Source organism: Acinonyx jubatus, chromosome X (assembly GCF_027475565.1).
Source record: "Acinonyx jubatus isolate Ajub_Pintada_27869175 chromosome X, VMU_Ajub_asm_v1.0, whole genome shotgun sequence".
NCBI classification, from domain to species: Eukaryota; Metazoa; Chordata; class Mammalia; order Carnivora; family Felidae; genus Acinonyx; species Acinonyx jubatus.
The window spans coordinates 95,504,154-95,526,766 of NC_069389.1; the positions used below are offsets into that span (position 1 = coordinate 95,504,154).

Here is a 22,613-nt window from a genome sequence, read left to right on the forward strand (position 1 = left end):
GGACAGAGAAGGAGAGAACAAAGCATGTGTGGGAGCAGGACTTGTAAACAGAAGAGGGTAGAACAATGGCATCCTGGGATTGTTAGCTTTAGGGGTGCTTCCGATTACATTCTTCTGCCCCAGAGAATGAAAATTGTTGAATGTCAGCTTCTCAGGCAAAGGTTGCACATTGGCAGCTGCAGCCTGAATCTAATCTATTCTGCAGGCCTTTTTTAGATGGCCAGCACACTTCTTGATACATATTTCAGTTAGTTGCCAACATTGAAAAAAAAATTTTTAACATTTATTCATTTTTGAGAGACAGAGTGTGAGTGGGGAGGGGCAAAAAGAGAGGGAGACGCAGACTCCGAAGCAGGCTCTGGGCTCTGAGCTGTCAGCATAGAGCCCGACCGATGCGGGGCTCGAACTCACGAACCGCAAGATCATGACCCCAGCTAAAGTCAGACGCCCAACTGACTGAGCCACCCAGACGCCCCGGTTAGTTGCCAACATTTAAAGAATGGAAGGTTTCATATAAACATTTGGATTTGGGGCCAGTCTTGAAAAAAAAAAACAAACTGGAAAATCTGGTAGTCTTGGCCCAACATTCCCCCCAGTACACTCAGCTGGAGCTGAGTACTGGCCATCCCCTTTGAAAAAGATCTATTCTTTCTCAGTTCACCAGTCTCCACTCTCCTTGCTGGTCTCCTGTCACCTGCGTCTGTCAGCATTTGAGTTTATAACCCTGATCATTTAAAAGCATGTTTTTTAGGGGCGCCTGGCTGGTTCAGTTGGAAGACCATGTGACTTTAAAAAAAAAAATTCTTGGGGCGCCTGGGTGGCGCAGTCGGTTAAGCGTCCGACTTCAGCCAGGTCACGATCTCGCGGTCCGTGAGTTGGAGCCCCGCGTCAGGCTCTGGGCTGATGGCTCGGAGCCTGGAGCCTGTTTCCGATTCTGTGTCTCCCTCTCTCTCTGCCCCTCCCCCGTTCATGCTCTGTCTCTCTCTGTCCCAAAAATAAATAAACGTTGAAAAAAAAATAAAAAAAATTTATTAATGTTTATTTATTTTTGAAGGAGAGAGACACAGCGTGAGTGGGGGAGGGGCAGAGAGAGAGGGAGGCACAGAATCCGAAGCAGGTTCCAGGCTCTGAGCTGTCGGCACAGATCCCGATGCCGGGCTCGAACTCACAAGCTGTGAGATCATGACCTGAGCTGAAGTCGGGCACTCAACTGACTGAGCCACCTAGGCGCCCCTAGAGCATGTGACTTTTGATCTTGGGGTCACGAGTTCAAGCCCCACATTGGGCGCAAAGATTACTTAAGTAAATAAAACTTTAAAAAAAACCATAAAAACATGTTTTTTATTATGTGAAATGTCAAGCGTACACAAAAGCAGAGAGAATCACAAGACATACCTTATGGACTAATCTCAGTCTCAACAATTATTCACAGCCTGCCTTGTCTCATCAGTACCCTAACCAGTTCATCATAATTATTTGGATGCAAATAGAGACACCACATCGTTGCATTCGTAGATATTTCCGTGTCTCTAAAAGAATGAGAATGTAATTTCTTTTCTATAATTTTTAATTTTTTAACGTTTGCTTATTTTGAGAGAGAGAGTACGCGAGTGTGCGTGCGCATATGCACGTGCAGGGGAGAAGCGGAGGGAGAGGGAGAGGGAGAGAGAATCCCCAATGGGGTCTTACAGCACGGAGCCCTCTCTCCTGACAGTGAGATCATGACCTGAGCCGAAATCAGGAGTCAGATGCTCAACGAACTGAGCCCCCCAGGCGCCCAGAGAATGTGTCATTTCTAATCATGCCTTTTTCCATCATGCCACCTACACCGCGGGTTATGCTGTGGTAATAGGACGTGTTATGAAATAATAGTAGTGGGCATTTCTGAGGGCTTCTTCTGTGGCCAGACATTGTGCCAGGTACTTACATATGTTATATGCTCTCACCAATTCTATGGCAGGGACGTTGCTATCCCCCATCTTATAGAGGGTCTCCGCACAGAAGTCCACCCTAATTTATATATACATGCATATGCACATGCACATACATGGTTTGGAGGCACCTGGGTGGCTCAGTCGGTTAAGCGTCTGACTCTTGATCTCAGCTCAGGTCTTGATCTCAGGGTCGTGAGTTCAAGTCCCGCGTCGGGCTGCACGCTGGGTGTGAAGCCTACTAAAAAAAAAAAAAAAAGGAGAAAATATGTATTTATATATAATATTTATATACCATTGATATATTATCCTTATTCATTATTATCCTTATCGATAATAAACATAAGTAAATTAAATTAAATTTACACATTAAATATTACATATAAATATAAATACTAAAGTAAATAAACATTAAAGTAGATATAAATATAATAAATGTAGGTTGCATGCCCTTCCAACTGAGCCAGCCAGGTGACCCTCATTATTATTTTTTTTACTTTAAAGAAATCATATTCCTTCTGGTAATGGGAAAGTCCCATAAACCAGGGATTATATATCCTATTTTCCACTCACAAAGACCCAAGGTTCGAAACTTACTTTCCAAGGGCGCCTGGCTGGGTCAGCCCATGAGGCATGCGACTCTTGATCTCGGGTTTGTGGGTTTGAGCCCCACACTGGGTGTAGAGATTACCGAAAAATAAACTCCTTTTCAAAAGCAAACAAAAAACCTACTTTCCAAACATGGCTAATTATTTCTCACCACATACTTTTTTTCACATATATTAGCCTGGGTGCTGGCTTTAGTCACATGCATATGCTTCTTGGAAGCTCCCTTCCGAGGTGAGCGAATCACAAACATTCAGTATGAGGAGTTGTAGAGGAAATGAAATACATCACATTCAGTTCATGCATGCTTTTTAAATACCTACTCCAGGGGCCCTGGGTGGCTCAGTCAGTTAAGCCTCCGACTCTTGGTTTTGGCTCAGGTCGTGATTTCACGGTTCGTGGGTTCAAGCCCCGAATCCGGCTCCTCACTGACAGTGCGGAACCTGCTTGGGATTCTCTCTCTGCCCCTCCCCCCGTGCTTGCTCACTCTCTCTCCCAAAATAAATAAATAAACTTAAAACGAAATTTAAAAAAAAGAAAGAATTAAAATCCTTGTTAAAACTACATACCTACCTACCCACATACATACACACACGCCTATCCAGGGGTGCCTGGTTGGCTCAGTCAGTAAAGCATGCGACTCTTTTTTTTTTAAATTTTTTTATCAATGTTTTTATTTATTTTTGAAGGAGCAAGAGAGACAGAGCATGAGTGGGGGAGGAACAGAGATAGAGGGAGACACAGAATTCGAAGCAGGCTCCAGGCTCTGAGCTGTCAGCACAGAGACCTATGCGGGGCTCGAACCCACGAACCGTGAGATCATGACCCGAGCTGAAGTCGGACGCCTAACCGACTGAGCCACCCAGGCGCCCCAAGCATGTGACTCTTGATCCAGGATTCATGAGCTTAAGCCCCAAGTTGGGAGTAGAGTTTACTTACATACATACATACCTATTCCACAACACCTCTCCCCCAGTACATTGTTCTGTAATATTCAGATTGAGGCCTTGCTTTAGGGATGTTTTTTTCCTCCACACTAAATTTAAAGGGCATCAAAAACTCCAGATTCCTGATAAATGATACCTGTTGCACAATTAAAAAAAATAATTATTACTATGAACAAAGTGTCACAATTTTAAAGAAAGGCAGAATCTGACCCTTCGCTTACACAGCTGGCCACCCCTTACTCTCCTCACCCTGATTTCACTCAAAGACTGTTTACAAAAACCTAGCTAGCATCGTGCTAACATTTCCCTGCTTGATTCATTTTATTTTATTTTTTTAAAGAGAGAAAGAGAGCGTGAGTGGGAGAGAGGGGCAGAGGGGGAGAGAGAGAGAGAGAGAGAGAGAGAGAGAATCTTGAGCAGGCTCCACGGTCACTGCAGAGTCCCACGTGGGGCTTGATCGCACAGCCCTGGGATCATAACCTGAGCCAAAAGCGAGAATTGGATGCTCAACTGACTGAGCCACCCAGGTACCACCCACACTGCTTGATTCATTTTAATGCTGCATGAAAATATTTACCTTGGTGCCCAGGAAGCATTGCCTCCACCCTGGTGCCTGAGGTCAGGAGAGCCCTAGTGGCCTTGCCCCCCCCCCCCAGCCTTTGGCTCAGGAAGGGAGAAAATGAGGCTCCCTGAGAGAGAATGAGGGTGGATCCAACCAGTGCTCCCCGGAAAGCAGATGCTGCCTGTGCATGCCGGTTACCGTGGCAACATGTGCAAGCGGGGAATTCATTGTAAAACGCCCTCCTGCTCCTGCAGCCGCAACGGGCTCAAAGTGGCGTGGGAGTGGGGCTGCTGCCCGTCCCCAAGCTGCCTGAGCTTCAGCCCAGCACCCTCCGGGTCCTCTTTGTCCATGGGGCCAGGAGCTCCTGCACGGCCGTGGCCTTTTGCCAGCGCTGCTGCTCTTTCCTTAGGTTCACAGTGTATTTCCTCCTCATCTTCTGATGCAATTGCCAGGATCACAGGAGGGTTCGCATCTGGAGAGGAGGAAAAGCAAAGAGAGAGATCGTGACATTGAATGCCCGGCTTCAAGGGCAGGAGGAGGCCCAGGGCCCCAAACTAAGAGCAGCAGATACAGCTCAGTCCATCCTGCTGTCCCAGAGAAAGTTCGTTTCGTAGAGTTTGCTGAAGCACCTGTCACCATCCAGGCACTGACCGTGCCGTCCTTCCTGGTCCTCCCTGACTCCTAAACGACCAGTTTCATCACTGCTGTGTCTGGGTGAAGGCTCCTTGTCCTCAGTGCTGTCGATGTAGCTGTGCTTCTCTGCAGACTGTGCTGGGGTCCCCGGGGATCTATGATCTGGTGGAGGTATAACTAGCAGCCGAGTAGGGTCCTCTTGGAGTATCTGGCCTCAGTGATGGTGTGTCGGCTTCAGGTTCAAAGCCTTCGGACTAACACGTAAGACGTTGACTATTGGCTTTCTCACCACCAGTTGTGGCAGATGGGACCCTGCTGGTGCACAAATGTCCAGGTGTGGCAAAATTATGTAAAATACATAATTATGTAAAATCAAAATTATGTAAAATACAAAATTATGTAAAATATTTACAAATATAAATTTTGCACAGTATTTGAGTGGTGAAGAATATATTTGCCATTGGAAGTGTGTGTACTGAGGTGCCTGGAGGGCTCGGTTGGTTAAGCATCAAGCTCTTGATATCGGCTCAGGTCATGATCCTGTGGTTCGTGGGTTCGAGCCCCAAGTCGGGCTCTGGGCTGACAGCGAGGAGCCTGCTTTGGATTCTCTCCCTCCCTCTCTCTCTGCCACTGCCCCACTCATGAGCGCTTCCTCTCTCTCTTTCCCCAAACGAATAAATAAACATTAAAAAAAAAGAATTGTGTGCACTAATAAGATATATCATAAAAGGAATGGCTTTTGGGGCGCCCGGATGGCTCGAATTTGTATTTGTAATGATGCTGAAGTCAAAGCCCTCCATGCTACCTAGAGCTCTGGGAGTAGGTAGAATCACAGGGCTGGGTTGGTCTGGCTCTCCGGGTGGTCATATGCACTCTGCAAGACACTCACTGTGCCACTTGAGAAGGCTTAAGTGCCCCAGAGTCTTAGTAATGAATTCATGTCAGAGTACAACTGCAGATTCCTGCCCAGTGCCTAGTGCCTCCAAAAACACTTACACTGCATGGGGTCCTTCCCAGTGAGTGTTGTAGTGAAGAAAAATCCGTTACTATTTGGAAAGTATTTGCAGTAATGTCTTGTACATAGTATGCACAAATGTTAAAGAAATGTATGTGAAATGAACATTTGGGCCCAGAGCATGTTCAAAGATTTATCACTCTGGAAGAAAGGCATTTTAAACTCTTTTTTTTTTATATATTTCATTTTTTTTTAATTATTTAAAAGGTTGGTTTGTTTTAAGAGAGAGAGCAAGCACGACCTGGGGAGGGACAGAGAGAGAGAGAGGGAGACAGAAAGTGCCAAGTAGGCTCCACGCTGTCAGTGCAGAGCCTGATGCGGGGCTGGAACTCATCACGAACCATAGAGTCTGATGCTTAATGGACTGAGCCACCCAGGGCTTTTTAAAAACAATAATTAATTAATTTATTTTAATGTTTTTCAAAATTTATTTATAAGAGAGAGAGCGCGTGTGAGCAGGGTAGGGGCAGAAAGAGAGAGGGGGACAGAGGATTCAAAGAGGGCTCTGCACTGACAGCAGTGAGCCCGATGTGGGGCTTGAACTCACAGACCATGAGATCATGGCCTGAGTCAAAGTCGGACGCTAAACCGACTGAGCCACCCAGGTACCCCTCTTTTTTTTTTTTATTTGAGAGAGAGAGAGAGCACAAGCAGGGGAGAGGGGCAGAGGAAGAGAGAGAGAGAGAGAGAGAGAGAGAGAGAGACTTAAGCAGGCTCCACACTCAGCGTGGAGCTCCATGCAGGGCTCTATCTCGCAACCCCGGGGTCATGACCTGAGCCAAAATCAAGTCAGACACTCAACTGACTGAGCCACCCGGCCACCTCTGGACAAAAGACATTTTAATGATCTATGGGGAACAGCGTTAATAAGATTATAGAAAAGGCTATTGTTTTTTTTCTTTTAAGGGAGCAAACTCATAGAAGCCTGATAAGCTTCTTTTGAGCATAGATCGATAGAATTGTGGAATTGCAAGCCTGCCTGGCAGATTCCTAAGAACGAGTCTTAATATCTGAACGTCCAAAATCTAAATATCTCCTCTTGCAGACGTGGGTCAACGTCCAGAAACATAAGGAAAAATAAGGGACTTCTCCAATACTCACTCACAGCTAGCTGCTGCCTGGCCCAGGCCTGCTGATTTTCAGAAAGCCTATCTTTGATTTTACACAATGTTGGAGGCTTTTGAATAAGTCAGAAGAATCTTTGGGTGAAAATAAACATGGGGCAGAATCTGCTAGTCCGAGATTGAGTATCTTTGCCTAGGCAGGAGAGACCCATACTCATGGTACAGCAGAGCGCTCTTAGGACAGGCAAACAGGGCTTCGAACACAAGATTGGAGCTAGTGAAAAAAAGAGTGGAGGGGGCAGTACCAGGAGAGTTCGGGTAAGGGCACATCTACTGCGAACACTCAAGATTCAGGATATCTACGAATATGCCGCTCACTCGACTTGGGTCCCCCTTTGGCACGATACACACGCCGAATGATGTAGCCTCCCCCGCTCCTGCCCCCAATAGGCCAAATCACAAAGAAAAACCCTAGAGTCTGTCATGAGGAAGGATATGGAAACCCTTTCTGAGGGTTAACAGCTCACTAATCCTTTCTTTTTCTTTTTTTTTTTTTGTTTTTATTTCTTTAAATAATCTCTACACCCAACGTGGGGCTGAAACTCACGACCCCAAGATCAAGAGCTGCACGCTCCTCGAACTGAGCCAGTCAGGCGCCCCACAAATCCTTTCTTTTTCTGAAAATCGTGTGAGTGTGCTCTGAAGTGATGCTATATTTTCTTTTACACTTTCTGTATGTGGGGGCGCCTGGATGGCCCAGTGGGTTGAGCATCTGACTCTTGATTTTGGCTCAGGTCATGATCCCAGGTCGTGGGATCGAGTCCCATGTCGGGCTCCACATGGAGCCTGCTTGGGATTCTCTCTCTCTCTCTCTCTCTCTCTCTCTCTCTCTCTCTCTCTCTTTCTCTCCCTCTGCCCCTCTCCCCCACGTGCACTCTCTCTCTAAAAGGAAAAATAATAATAATAATACTTAAAAACTTAAGCTTTCCGAAATTAGTCAGTCAGAGAAAGACAAATATCATATGACTTCACTCATATGAGGATTTTAAGAGACAAAACAGATGAACACAAGGGAAGGGAAACAAAAATAATATAAAAACAGGGAGGGGGACAAAACAGAAGAGACTCATAAATATGGAGAACAAACTGAGGGTTGCTGGAGGGGTCATGGGAAGGGGGATGGGCTAAATGGGTCAGGGGCACTAAGGAATCTACTCCTGAAATCATTGTTGCCCTATATGCTAATCTGGATGTAAATTTAAAAAAAATTCAATAAAATGGAAAAAACCCTTAAGCTTTCTGTCTGCATTTACAAATATCGGTTGTTTTGTTTCGTTTTGTGTTTTTGGCACATTAACCAGAGATAGACCCACTGAGTCTGTGGCCCACCAACGTGGTCTTCGTGGTGATTCAGAACATGGAAAGGCCCTCAAGCCCTTCGCTGCATCTAGGGAATCCACAGGATGGGACTCGCTCACTTGCGTCTTTAACTATTTGACCCTCACTGGTCTCAGTGAGCGAGATCCCTGGGTTTTATCCTCAGTCAAGGGAGAAAGGAAGGAAAAAGTACTTAAAGAGCATAAGAAGAAAAGGAAATAGGAAAAGAGGTGCATCGTGGGGAGCAGGAAAAGGCCACTAACGGGGTGCCTGGGTGGCTCAGTCAGTTGAGCATCCGACTTTGGCTCAGGTCATGATCTCACGGTCTGTGAGTTCGAGCCCCGCGTCGGGCTCTGTGCCGACAGCTCAGAGTCTGGAGCCTGCTTCGGATTCTGTGTCTCCCTCTCTCTCTGCCCTTCTCCTGCTCATGCTCTGTCTCTCTCTCTCTGTCAAAAATAAATAAACATTTAAAAAATTAAAAAAAAAAAAAGGCCACTAATAACCGGGAAGAGACAGTTAAGAGTGCAGGTCCATAGCCTGGCTCACTGTGAATCCCGGGCCAATGCATGAGCCCGTCTCTCAGCTTCCTCACCTGAAAAACGGGGAGAATGACAGTGCCTACCTCACTGGGTTTTCATGAGGGTCCAATGAGTGAATGCATGTAACCTCTTTCTTCCGCTCCAAGCCTCCAATCCATCAGCAAATCCTCTTAACTCCACCTGAAACACACATCCCCAAACCTTTCACTTTTCCCGCATGCCTTAACCCTAACCACTGTTATCTTAAAGCCTTAACCTTAACCACTGTTATCTTAAAGCAGAATGTTGCATTAGCCTCCTGGCTCCCTGCTTTCACCTTTTCTCTCCCATGACCATTCTACACGAGGAAGCCAGGACGATCTGATGCTGAAAATATGAATTCGACCCTGTTGTGCCGGTGACTATAACTTCTATAGTGCTTGTCCTTCTGTTTGGCCTAGAATAGGCATTTAATGCATGGTCACTGTTATTACATTCTTCTTCTTCTTCTTTTAATACTTATTTATTTTTGAGAGAGAGCGCATGCAGGTAGGGGAGAGGCAGAGAGAGGGAGACAGAAGATCCGAAGCAGGCTCCACGCTGACAGCAGAGAGCTCGATGTGGGGTCGAACTCCGGAACCGCGAGATCATGACCTGAGCCGAAGTCGGACACTTAACCGACTGAGCCACCCAGGTACCCCTGTCATTCCTATTTTAAAGATGATGAAACCAAGGCAAAGTAAGAATACGCAGCTCGCCAGATTAGCCAGATAGCTCGTGGCGAGCGAAGCCAGGATTTAGACCTCTGTAGTCTAGCTCCAAATTTGCTCTCATAAACCTGTCACACCAGATCATGATTCCTGGCTACTTTCGTTTACAATAGGGCTCCCCTTGGGGCGCCTGAGTGGCTCAGTCGGTTGAGTGCCTGGCTTCGGCTCAGATCATGATCTCACGATTCACGGGTTCGAGCCCCACATTGGGCTCTGTGCTGACAGCTTGGAGCCTGCTTTGGATTTTCTGTCTCCCTCTCTTTCTGCCTCTCCCCTGCTTGCACTCTGTCCCTTTCTCTCTCTCAAAAATAAAGAAACATTAAAAATTAAAAAAAAAAAAGAATAGGGCCCCACCTGAAGTTTAAAATAAAAAGTAGATTAAATTTAGCTTAAAAATTGTAAACAAATACTAGCGTGGGTGGTATGGAGTTCGGGCAATGCTCCCCTGGGGTACACGAGGGACTGTGGGTTAGATGACGGGGGAGTACACTGCGGACAGAGATGTGCGAGAACACGTCTGAGACGTCACAGCTGCTCTAGATAGTCTAATGCAAGCCGTGAGGAAAACTCTTGTATTTCTCCCACATAACAACGGATCCAAGACTGAAAATTCATCATCGGGATCCTAGCCAAGGGAGGGAGAGGCCTGCATAATCCGGAAGAGTCACCCTGAGGACGAAACATCTTGGTTAAAGTCAGAGAGAGGCCGTGGGATCGCCATCCCTTGACATCTTTTCTTCTTTTTTAAAAAAAAAAATTTTTTTTAAATGCTCATTTTATTTTTGGGGGAGAGAAGGAATTCCAAGCAGGCTCCATGCTGAAGCATGGAGCCTGACTCAAGGCTCAAACTCACAAACTGAGCCGAAATCAAGAGTCAGACGCTCAACTGACGGAGCCACTCAGGCGCCACCCCCCCACCTCCTTGACATCTTTTCTAAACGTGACTTGGTCAGTCACCATGTTTCAGCTGATCTCTGAGCCATCCTGCAGCGACGCTTATCCATTAGGCACGGTAGGCAAGGTGCATACATCTTACAAAGGCCCCCACCAATTGTTTAATTTCTTTCAGAGGATGATGCTGAAAACACTGATGGTTGCCATAGTAAAAAGAAGATGAATCATGTGTAATACGAAACATAGGGCTCATTATTAGAAATTGCATGTAATGTTCAGAATATTAACACCTCCCAAAGCATCTACAAAACACATGGTTTTTTTTTTTTAAGTTTATTTATTTTGAGAGAGACCAAAGCAGCGTGAGTCGGGGAGGAACCCAGAGAGAGGGAGAGAATCCCAAGCAGGCTCCACCCTGAAAGCACAGAGCCCGATGCAGGGTTCCAGCCCACAAAGCGTGAGATCATGACCTGAGCTGAAATCAAGAGTCGGATGCTTAACCAACTGAGCCACGGAGGCACCCTGTTACGAAACACATCTTGAAGAGAGAACCATAGAGCCCTCAATCTGGTATAGGGGCCAAGGGCAGACGACTCCAAAATGTGCCACTTTGGAATACTGATGATTTCATTTCATTTTTATTTATTTTTCAATGTTTATTTATTTTGAGAGAGCGAGAGAGCACTAGCGGGGGAGGGCAGAGAGAGAGCAAGAGAAAGAGAGGGGCGCCTGGGTGACTCAGTCGGTTAAGCATCCAACTTCGGCTCAGGTCATGATCTCTAGGTTCGTGGATTTGAGCCCATGCCGGGCTCTGTGCTGACAGCTCGGAGCCTGAAGCCTGCTTTGGATTCTGTCTCCTTCTCTCTCTGCTCCTCCCCCACTTGCGCTCTGTCTCTCTCAGAAATAAATAAACATTTAAAAATTAGAGAGAGAGAGAGAGAGAATCCCAAGCAGGCTCTGAGCTCTCAGTGCAGAGCCTGATGCCAAGCTTGATCTCACAAACCATGAGATCGTGACCAGAACTGAATTCAAGGGTCAGATGTTTAACCGACTGAGCCACCCAGGCACCCTGGCATATTGATTATTTTACATAAAAATTACTTAAGAAAAAGCCAATACAGGGGCACCTGGGTGGCTCAGTCGGTTAAGCGTCCCGACTTTGGCTCAGGTCATGATCTCGCAGTCCGTGAGTTCGAGCCCCACGTTGGGCTCTGTGCTGACAGCTCAGAGCCTGGAGCCTGTTTCGGATTCTGTGTCTCCCTCTCTCTCTGACTCTCCCCCGTTCATGCTCTCTCTCTCTCTGTCTCTCTCTCTGTCTCAAAAATAAATAAATGTTAAAAATAATAATAATAAAAAAAAGAAACAACCAATACAAAAAGAACACCCCGAGCCCCCTTTGTCTCCAAAAAAGTAAGAAATAAATCGTGAGAGTTACCCTCCCTGTACCAGGAAGTAAAGAGACATCCTCCATAGAGCAGAGAAGGCTTGTAAACACCCCTTGTCACCCTTTCCTAATTTACTACCCCAGCCCAAATTCTGTTTAGAATTCCTTCTGAATGGAAGCTCCCAAACACAAGTTTTCTTTGCCCTGCCAATTCCTCAGAGATGCCTTGGTTATTTCTTGAGGTGTCACTGTCATTATTTGGCCACTGTGTTCACGCAATAAAACTGTTTTTTCTCCTGTCAAACTGTCTCATGTCAATTTAATTCCTAAACCAGCTAGAAGACCTTGAAGGACGGAAGGAAAAAATCTTCCTCCCTTACACTGGCCTGGATCTCTTTTGACAATAAATACAATTTTATTTTTTCCAGAGCAAGAGATCAGGATGATATTTTTTTAGGGAAAAAAAGGCAGCACGGGGGGAGAGGGAGCAGCAGGGGAAAAGGTGGAAACTGACCTGAGTTCATGCCAGGAGCCCAGCACAGGGGACGGCTGAGCTTGTATAGGGGACATGCTACCGCAGATGCGCGAGTGGAGGACCACCGAGGATGCATACTTTGCTGTGGCCTCCTAAGCCAGCAAAATGCAAGAGTTCTCGGTGCACTAAGCCCTGGGCTGGGGGGTCTACACTTGCACTCCGATGGGGCGTCATTACTAAAAATCCGGAGTACTTGAACTTTCTCATCGGGCACATTGGATTTCCTGTAGAGTGCATCTTACCCAGAATGTTCTACAAATCCGGCCCCAACATCCGACTCTCGGCACCCGGGAAACATGGTGGGCTCTGCTTTCTGTGTCCTTGCAGAAACTCGGTTCCTCATTTCACTTTACTTATTAGCCTGGCGTGTGTGCAGGTTGCTAAATATAGAGGGCTGGACCATGAGACTTTCTCAAAACGTTTCCCAAAGGGCTCCTGTAGGTAGTGAGAAGTCTTGAACCCCCATCTCTCCCCGTCCCTGATTTGCCCCCCAAATCAGGTCGCATAATCCGGTACCATCCCGTCCTCAGACCACTCTGCTCAACAGGGGCGTGGTAAACCGAACTTTCAATTAGAGACCCGATTGTGCACAAACCCAAGCTCCCGCCTTGCCCCACACAGCCCTTATTTTTTGGCCACGCCCCAGACACTTGCGTGTCGAAGCAAGTCCCACCCACCTCAGTTGGCGGAAAGGGAAAGCCAATAGCAATCGTCTAAAGGGGATCACGTACGCGTCGAACTTGCGCCAAACCTTTGAACTGGTACGAGGCGCCAAAAGAGGCCAGCTCTGGTCTCGATCACCACAGGGTGGGCGGAGGCGGTGGCCGTCCACCCCACCACAGCCATGGAGCCTCTGCCCAGCGGCGACTACTGTGACCTGGGTGCATACTGTGACCCCGACTACTACTGGCTGGGGATGCAAGAAGTGGAAGTCAGATCTGAACCTGTGCAGGACGCGGCCCCAGACGCCAAAGAAGACGGCCACATTGATGACGGCAGTCTAGTCCCCGTGGGCAACAATAACCCCCAGGGCGGTGTCAGCTATGCCAACTCTGGAGGCGACATCAACCGTGAAGGCGTGGCGAACCGTGACGGCGAAGGGAACCACGAGGCCAGCGGTGTCGTCCAGGCGCTGGGGCAGCAGCACGCTGAAGGGCCACCCCAAGTGGCAGCCGCTGGGGCTCGTCAGCCCCACGGCAGGCAGCAGGGAGCCCCGCGCTCTAAGTTCACGGCATTTCAGGTGCGGGAGCTGGAAAGCGTTTTCCAGCGCACTCAATACCCTGACGTGGCCACAAGGTAAGTGGCTTGCTCCGGCAAGTGCCCTTCGCCTCACTGCCAGGCATCTTCGTTTCCCCACCCCCTCCCGGCCCCCCTGCCCCTCCACCCTCGCCCGTCCCCCCCCCCCGACCTCCTTCTCCCCCTCCTAAACCAAAAAGGACTAGGGTCAGGGAGAATGCCTTCTGTGCATCAAGGGAAATATTTGTATACAGTAATTATATGAAACAAGTCTGTGGAAATCTGTGGTGGGTGGTCTTTTTGTTTTTTTTTTTTTTAATTGTGGTGGGGACGCCGGGCTGGCTCAGTTGGGAGAGCGTGGGATTCTTGATCTCTGGGAGTCGTGAGTTCGAGGTTCGAGCCCCACCTAGACATAGAGATTACACAAACAAGCACAAACTTAAAGAAAAAAAGACTTAAGGGGAGCCTGGGTGGCTCAGTCGTTTAAGCGGTTAAGCGTCCAACTCTTGATTTGGGCTCAGGTCCTGATCTCCCGGTTCGTCAGTTCGAGCCCAGTCGAGCCCGCATCGGGCTCTGCGCTGAAGTGCTCTCGTGCGCGCGCTCTCTCTGTCTCTCTTTCTCTCAAAAAAAAAAAAAAAAAATTAAAAAAAGAAAAAAAGACTTATTAAAAAGCTGGTAAAATAGGGAGTCGTGGCTGGCTCAGAGGAGCATGCAGCTTTTGACCTCAGGGTCCTAAGTTTGAGCCATTTATCGGTGTAGAGATTACTAAAAAAAAATAAATTAAAAAAATTTGTGGTAAAATATGTGTAAAGATAAAATATACGATCTTAATCATTTTTTTCAGTGTATAGTTCACTAAAGTGCATTCATATTTTTTTTTTACAACGAATCTCCAGAACTCTTTCCACCTTGCAAAACTAAAAGGATGCACTCTGAACCACTCTCTGTTCCCCCATCTCCCCCAGCCCCTGGCGATCACCTTTCTACTTTGTGTTCTGATGAATTTGACTACTGTAGGTGCCTCATATAAGTGGGATTACACAGTATTTTTCTTTTTATGCCTGAAGTATTTCACTTACTATAATGTTATCGGGGTTCATCCACGATGTAGCATGTCTCAGAATTCCCTTCCTTTTTTAGGGTTGAGTAATATTCCATTGTTTGTAAATACAGAATTTCATTGATCTATTCATTTATTAGTGGGCACTTGAGTGGCTTCTACCTTTTGGCTATTGTGAATAACGCTGTTGTGAACATGGGCGTGCAAATAGCAGTTGGAGTCACTGTTTTCAATCATTTGGGGTAGATATCCAGAATTGCTAGATCGTTTGGTAAGCCTGTTTTTAATTTTTCAAGCAGCTACTGTGCTGTGTCCCGCAGTGGCTGCAAGTGCACAAGGATTCCAATTTCTTCACATTCTTGTTAACACTTATTTGTTTATTTATTTAAAACATTTTATTTTTAGGTAATCTCTACACCCCAGGTGGGGCTTGAACTCACAAGCCCGAGATCAAGAGTCACACACTCCACTGGCTGAGCCAGCCAGGTGCCCCTGTTTTTAATATTAGCCGTCTCAATGGCTGTGAAGTGGTATTTCATTGTGGTTTTGATTTGTATTTCCGTATTGATTAGTGATGTTGAGGATCTTTTCATGGGCATATTCAAGCCCTGCGCCCATTTTTATTCTCCATAAGACTAATTTATTCATTTTTTTCCCTGATTTCCTTATTTTGGTCAAATACTCGTAAAATGTCTTTAACATTTTTCATTGTGCAGTTCAGTGGCATTACGTACATTATTCTTATGTTACCATCACCACCGTTCATTTTCAGAAATCTTCTCATATTGCAAACCTGAAACTATTACCATTACACAATAATACACCCCCCGATCCCCTGGTAACCACCATTATACTTCCTGTCTGTGATTTTGTCGTTTTGTGACCGGTTTATTTTACATAGCATACAGTCTTTTAATTTTTTGTAAGCCTTTTGGCTTTTTTATTGAAGTATAATTGACATACAGTGTTATATTGGTTTCAGGTGTACAACATAATGATTCAACGACTTTATACATTACTCAGTGCACACCACGATAAGTGTGGTCACCATCCGTCACCATAGAACATTATTACAAATTATTGACTATATTCCCTATATTGTATGTTCATTTTCATGACTTATTTATTTTATAACTAGAACTTTGTACTTCTTAATCCCCTCAATTTCACCTGTCCCCCGACCCAATTCCCCTCTGGGAACTGTCAGTTTCTTCTCTGTATTACAGTCTGTTTTTTTGGTTGTCTATCTCTCTTTTGTTTTTTAGATTCTACCTATAGGGGTGGCTGGATGGCTCAGTGGGTTAAGAATCTGACTCTTGATCGAGAGAGGGAGACACGGAAGCCGAAGCAGGCTCCAGGCTCCAAGCTATCAGCACAGAGCCCGATGCGGAGCTTGAACTCACAAACCGGGAGAACATGACCTGAGCTGAAGTCGGACGCTTAACTGACTGAGCCACCCAGGCGCCCCTATCCATTTATTATTAATGAGCACTCGGGTTGCTTCCACTTTTTGGCTCTTGGGAATTACACTGCTAGGCACATAGGTGTCAAAATATCTTTCCAAGACCCTGTGTTCAGTTCTTTCAGGTATATACTCAGAAATGGAATTGTCGGGTCATTTGGTAATTTCTATGTTTAAATTTTTGAGCAGCGCTCAAACCCACAAACTCGAACCCACAAACCATGAGATTATGACCTGAACCGAACTGTTTTTCTTAGCGGCTGCACAAGGGTTCCAATTTCCCCACATCCTCACCAGCACTTGTTATTTTCTGTTTTTTTTTTTTTTTTTTTTTTTTTTATAGTATCCATTCTAACGGTATGAGGTAGCAGTGTGGTTTTGGTTTGCATTTCCTTAATGACTAATTAGTGATGTTGAGCATCTTTTCATGGCCATTTTAATATCATCTTTGGAGAAATGTCTATCCAAGGCCTTTGCCCAGTTCTTAACCGGTTGCTTGTTTATTTATTGAGTTGTAGTCCTTAATATATTGTGGATGTTAACTCCTTATCAGATATATGATTTGCACATATTTTCTCCATTTGAAGGGTTGCCTTGTCACTCTACTGATTTTTTTTTGAAGTTTGAAAATTTATTTTGAGAGAGAGAGAGAGCCCACATGCACCTGAGTGCATATGTGCTAGTTGGAGAGGGGGAAGAGGGAGGGAGAGAATCCTAAGCACAATCCACACTGAACACAGAGCCTGACGTGGGACTCAACCCCACAAACCATGAGATCATAACCTGAGGCTAAATCAAGAGTCAGGCACTTAACTGACTGAGCCAGCCAGGTACCCCTCACTTATTGATTTTGTACTTTGGTCTACAGAAGTTTTTAATTTTGATGTAGTATAATTTATACATTTTTTTTATCATCTGTGTTGGTAGCTTTTTGTAAATAAAATTTTATTGGAATCAGGCTAAGGAGAATAAGGTACTCTCCTGCAGCTAGCTGTAGGGCTGGATCCTTTCATTTACAATTTTGAGGTGGGCGCCTGGGTGGCTAGGTGGTTAAGCGTCCGATTTCGGCTCAGGTCGTGATCTCGTGGTTCGTGAGTTCGAGGCCGGCATCGGGCCCTGTGCTGACAGCTCAGAGCCTGGAGCCTGCTTCAGATTCGTTGTTTCCCTCTCTCTCTCTGCCCGTCCCCTGCTCACTCTCTGTCTGTCTGTGTCTCTCTCAAAAAACAAATCATAATAAACATTAAAAACTTTTTATAAATAAATAAAATTTTGAGGGAGGGGGTCACCTGGCTGGCTCAGTCAGAAGAGCATGTGACTCTTGATCTCAGGGTCAAGACTTTGAACCCCACTTAGGACATAGAGCCTACTTAAAAATTTTTTAAATAAATTTAAAAAAGTTGGAGGGGCACCTGGCTGTCTCAGTCAGCAGAGCATGTGACTCTTGATCTCAGGGTTGTGAGTTCAAACCCCACGTTGGGTATAGAGCTTACTTAAAAAATAATAAATAAATAAATAAATAAATAAGTAAATAAAACTGTGATAATTTGTTGATCATATATTTGTTTGCATTAATTTTTTATTTTTTATTTAAAAGATTTTTTAGTGTTTATTTATTTTTGAGAGAGAGACAGAGTGCGAGTGGAGGAGGGAACAGAGAGAGAGGGAGACACAGAATCCAAAGCAGGTTCCAGGCTCTGAGCTGTCAGCACAGAGTCCAATGCGGGGCTCGAACCCACAAACCATGAGATCATGACCTGAACCGAAGTCGGATGCTTAACCAACTGAGCCACCCCGGAGCCCCGAATTTTTCTTTTTTTAAATAGTGCAATAAAATTATTTATCGTGACTACCAAGATGTTAATGCTGCCTTAAATTTTGAGGGGAAACCGTAGCAAGCCTGGAACTGGGAATTACAGAAAAGTTTACTTGGGGGGTGGGCTCTTGAGGGGAGGGTACACGTTTTAAAACAAGCATAAAAAGTATATCTGTACATTTCACTTTATCCACAGCTCCAAATACTAAACATTTGTGGTTTTCTCCCCGCAGAAGAGAACTTGCAAGCTGCATGAATGTGACCGAAACCAGAGTGCAGGTCAGTAAACCTGAATGGCAGGGCAGCCATTCTGAAACCGGCTTTAGGACTCGTAACACTTCTGTTCCAGGGGTTCTCAAGTTGGTCTTTTCGGTTTTCTTTTTTAACTTTGGCAAATAAATCGACTTTAGGAGTCTTTGTGGGTGAAAAATGGGGTATGTGAACTCCAGCTTACAGATGTTTCCCATTACCCGAGGGAACATGATTCCTTTCTCTTAAATTTTTTTAGTGTTCATTTATTACTTAAAAAAAAAAAATTTTAAGGGGGAGCGGGGGAGGGGCAGAGAGAGAGGGAGACGCAGAATCTGAAGCAGGTTCCAGGCTCGGAGCTGTCAGCACAGAGCCGGCTGCAGGGCCGAACCCACCACCCAAAACACAGATATCCTTTGAAGAGTCATGTGTGGAGACATATTGGGGCTCGGGCTGACTGTGGAAGTATTCAAATTAATGCACAGAGGAGCAGGTTATGAGAGGGATTGGTTATACTAAGTTAAAGCCATGCATAAGCTCTTAGCGAAGTGGGTGAATTTATAAACTTTGGGGTGGGGGCGCCTGGGAGGCTCAGTCGGTTGAGCGTCCGACTTCGGCTCAGGTCATGATCTCACAGTCCGTGGGTTCGAGCCCCGCGTCGGGCTCTGTGCTGACAGCTCAGAGCCTGGAGCCTGCTTCAGATTCCAGGTCTCCCTCTCTCTGTGCCCCTCCCCTGCTCGTGCTCTCTCTCTCTCTCTCTCTCTCTCTCTCTCAAAAATAAACATTAAAAAAAAAAAACATTGGGGTGAGGGAGAAATGTATGCTCAGAACATGCTATACGAGTAACCAGTGTCTGTTTAGTGAAGCTAAGACTGATGGTGGAGGGACAGCTTCAAAGTTCGAGAACCCAGCCCTCTTGCTGTTGTTTTTAAGTGTTTGGTAAGGCAATGTGGGGAGTGAGAGCTCTACGTTCTAATTTTCTGGAATATTTTGATGCATCAACCTGAAAACATTGCTGGGACAGTCACGTTACGGTGAGAATGGGGGAACGGTTTGCAGGCTTTGAAAATTTGCCTAAAGTATGAAACAAGCAAAAAAAAAAAACAAAAAAAAAACCACCCAGTACTGAATGAATATTAATTGACCTAAGAAGGGCGAAAAGGTTAGAGAAGAACTACATGTCAGTCAAAATAGGCCTTCGGGTACTACACAAATTCTACAAATCTACTAAACACGTAAGCACATATTCTCTTGAGGATTTCTAACATTTTAAGAATTTTTTTCATGTTGGTGATGCTATTTTGAAGAGTTGAGTTTTGTGGAATTTGGTTGGTTGGGGGTTGGGTGGCCCTTATTTGGGGATAGAGTCATTGTGTTAATTTTAAATACTTTCATTCCCTCAGGCACTTTTGACTAATTTGTAGGTCATGCCGTAAAAAGGTGACCCCCCCCCAAAAAAAAACCCACTTAAGTTACAGCAAAGTGATATTTGCCCAAAAAAGAAAGGAAAGGAAATCAGGCTGGGTGTATCGGCTTTGCTGCAGAGTGCATGTGTGAGTGCATTGATGGAAAGGAGTTGCAGGGGCGCCTGGCTGGCTCGGTAGGAGGAGCATGTAACTCTTGATATCGGGTCGTGGGTTCGAGACCCATGCTGGGTGTAGAGATTACTAAAAAATGTAAATAAACTTTAAAAAATTTCTAAAAAAAGAACAGTTGCAGATCTGGTGGGGGAGTACCTGAGAAGCAGCCCCACAGAGCTGACCGTTGAGTAGTGGCATCCCAACACCGCAGACTGGGGCCCGGGGCCTGGCTCAGACTGGAAAGGTTGGGAGCAGACTGGGATCGCTTTTTCAGGCTGACAAGGCGTATTGCAGAGGAAAAGAAAAACGTTAAGGTTTGGTGACTAGCTCTTTCTCCTTCCTGGGTTTCCTAATGCACTCTCAGTGGCATTCTGAAGGGGAAAGAAGCCACAAGAAACAAATCAGGGAGAAAACAGTGTTCTCACAGATTTCCCAACCAGACAGTTGAATTTCTCCAAGAAACTTAATACATGGTTTCCTCCTTTCTTTTGCAAACAGAACTGTTTTGTAAAGCCAATGTTGAGAATACAGCCCATATCAGGGCACCCGGGTGGCTCAGTCGATTAAGCCTCTGACTCTTGGTTTCAGCTCAGGTCATGATCTTACTGTTTGTGAGTTTGAGCCCCGCATCAGGCTCTATGCTGACAGCATGGAGCCTGCTTGAGATTCTCTCTCCCTCTTTCTCTGCCCCTCCTCCACTTCCTCTCTCTCTCTCTCAAAATAAGTAAATAAACATTTTTTTAAAAATTTTAAGAAGAGAGAATACAGCCCATACAACAGCCAGCTTTTGTTATCTTATGTTTATGGGTATTTGACCACTGGTATGTTCAGATCCACCCCCCAACCCCAGAATGAGCTCGATCACACCGGCCTTGTTGAAGCTATGTATTTATGCAGCAGAAATACCACAAATCTTAAAATAGGAGTGCAAGCATGAGGCCTCAGGCAGGGAGAGAAGGCCTTTTGTGCCACTCAAGGTGCGTAGTTTGGAAACTTCTGAAGGGATTTCAATCTAATGTTAACCCCATTAACTAGGACACCGAGAAGATAGTCAAGTCTAACTGACCGTTTTGTTTGCTTGTTTGCAAAACTATCGGGCAGGTATTTAGGAAGAAGAAGCCATTTTATGACCCCTTTACCCTCATTGTTGTCAACCACCTTCCTAAAGTGCTGTTTCACCTTGCCTTAAGTAAAAGGGATGGGATTGGGACCTCCTGGTTGTGTAGCAGCTCCGAGGGGCCCTGCCCTGCCCTGCCCTGCCCTGTCCTGCCCTGCTGGACAAGAGCGGCTCAGGTCCGGGATCCTGGAACTGTGGCCAGAGTGAGCTGACCTGGTCCTGAGCCTGGAAAGGTTTGTAGGGTGGGGCAAGTTGGAGCATGCAGAATTGACGACCATGACGATGGTGTGCCTCTTTCCCCTAGACTCCTGGGCGGCCAAAGAGTCTTGAGCATTTTAGTTAATTTGGGTCAAGTTGGTCTCCACTTTCCTTAACACTACGGGTTGAAGTATCAAGGCAGTGTGCCTGGCCCCCGCAACTCTCACGCCCCAGTGAGACGAGCCACAAACTCCATGGGACCCCATGACGAGGCCTCCCTTGCCAGACTGCTTTTTAATTCTCAAGAGGTTTCGGAGGAGTAATGACCCCTTAGACATCCTTGAAGGAAATCTGTCTGAAAACCCAACGCGTTTCTTCCTATTAATTATTTACTTTGCACCGAAGATAGGCTTGTCAAAGAGGAAGCTGTTCCCCTCAATATGACCTTAAATAGGGCCCCCTATTGACAATGCCCACATTATCCCCAAAACAAGGTGACACTGTCCCTAGTGAGGAGACGGCAGGAGATAACTGGCGGTAACAGGTGGTCGTCAGCCGCCAGGATACAGACCCTTCTTTATCCTGTTACCAGGTAGTTGATCCGCAAGAAGCGGGTGCGACTCATAAGTAGACCTGCATCCGATACCTGAAAAAACCATTTGAATCTTAAAATTGGGAAGAGAGGGACAAAGTGATAAGCCTACTCCGGAATTTGGCACATAGCTGGTGCTCACTAAGGGGGAGCTAAAGGGAGGGGGTGTGGTGGTAACTTCCCTGAGCAAACAGCTTCCCTTGGCGCAGCATGAAATCTCAGTGGTGCACACACTTGCACGTAGGTAGTGGCTTTTGTCTTCGGACGTTAACTGTTCGATGTACTAAACCGATCCCCTTTTCCCTCTGACTGCAGGTTTGGTTTAAGAACAGGAGAGCCAAGCTCAGGAGAGATGAGAGGGCATCAATGCCCACAACTACTCCACCTACTAACCTGGAACACCTGGTCATCCTAATGCTGGACGGGCCCTAGAATGTCGCTCTCGTTCAGAAGCCAGATTGGAGATGGGTTCTTCCGGTGCCACTGACACCCGGGCCGCCTTGTTGCCCCTGCCACCCTTTTCTCCTCCGCAGTTGTGTTATCAATAAAGAGAAAATTTTTCTGTGCCTTTGCCTTTGTGTATCAAACTGGAGCAAGTAGGGTGTGTATGCAAATTGCAAAGGAAATGCCATTTACACAGAATGACAAGGAGGCCTCCTTTCATGAGGAGACCTCCCTGAGTCACCATCTGGAGGCCCTGCATGTCACAGAAGTTCCCCGAGTGCCCATGATGACTTGGCACTGACCTGTATCTCCACCATCCCTCCCTCCCTCACCCCATCGTCATCCCCACCTTGCTCCTTCGGGACCACAAGTATGTGCAAAATGGGGTGGGAGGAGTCCCTAGTGAGAGAGCAGTGTTTCTTCCAGAGATGAGCTCCATCCATGCTGACAAGTTCAGGCCGAACCCTGGACTCTGGGGGAAACCTCCTAAGAGGTTACTCACGGGGATTTATGGGAAGGCGGCCACCGAACATGCATACATTATGTTTCCAATCCTGGTCACTACCCGCCCTTTTGCGGAGGAGACTGGGGATTAGAAGCCATTCTGGCACACAGGTTCTGCGGCT

General features: G+C 46.1%; 1 protein-coding gene and 1 long non-coding RNA gene across 2 annotated transcripts; one reads left to right on the forward strand and one right to left on the reverse strand.

Moving 5' to 3' along the window:
* Positions 1-1,314: 1,314 nt before the first annotated feature.
* On the reverse strand, positions 1,315-8,997 carry LOC113597649 (uncharacterized). Its single transcript, XR_003418438.2, has 4 exons — positions 8,758-8,997; positions 4,245-4,518; positions 3,489-3,620; positions 1,315-2,172 (listed from the first exon to the last, which is right to left on the reverse strand). It is a non-coding gene; the product is annotated as an uncharacterized LOC113597649 (long non-coding RNA).
* Positions 8,998-12,242: 3,245 nt separating this feature from the next.
* Positions 12,243-22,109, forward strand: LOC106989622 (rhox homeobox family member 1-like). Its single transcript, XM_027054342.2, has 3 exons — positions 12,243-13,532; positions 18,041-18,086; positions 21,859-22,109. The coding sequence occupies exons 1-3, from the start codon at positions 13,081-13,083 to the stop codon at positions 21,973-21,975; spliced, it is 615 nt and encodes a 204-aa protein (XP_026910143.1). The 5' UTR covers positions 12,243-13,080; the 3' UTR covers positions 21,976-22,109.
* Positions 22,110-22,613: the final 504 nt, after the last annotated feature.

What these genes read in the sequence shown, in the direction of transcription:
- LOC106989622 (XM_027054342.2), top strand. Translation starts at nt 13,081, where the DNA reads ATGGAGCCTCTGCCCAGCGGCGACTACTGTGACCTGGGTGCATACTGT. An exon ending in TACCCTGACGTGGCCACAAG is followed by an intron (nt 13,533 to 18,040) that starts GTAAGTGGCTTG and finishes TTCTCCCCGCAG; the next exon opens with AAGAGAACTTGCAAGCTGCA. An exon ending in TGACCGAAACCAGAGTGCAG is followed by an intron (nt 18,087 to 21,858) that starts GTCAGTAAACCT and finishes CTCTGACTGCAG; the next exon opens with GTTTGGTTTAAGAACAGGAG.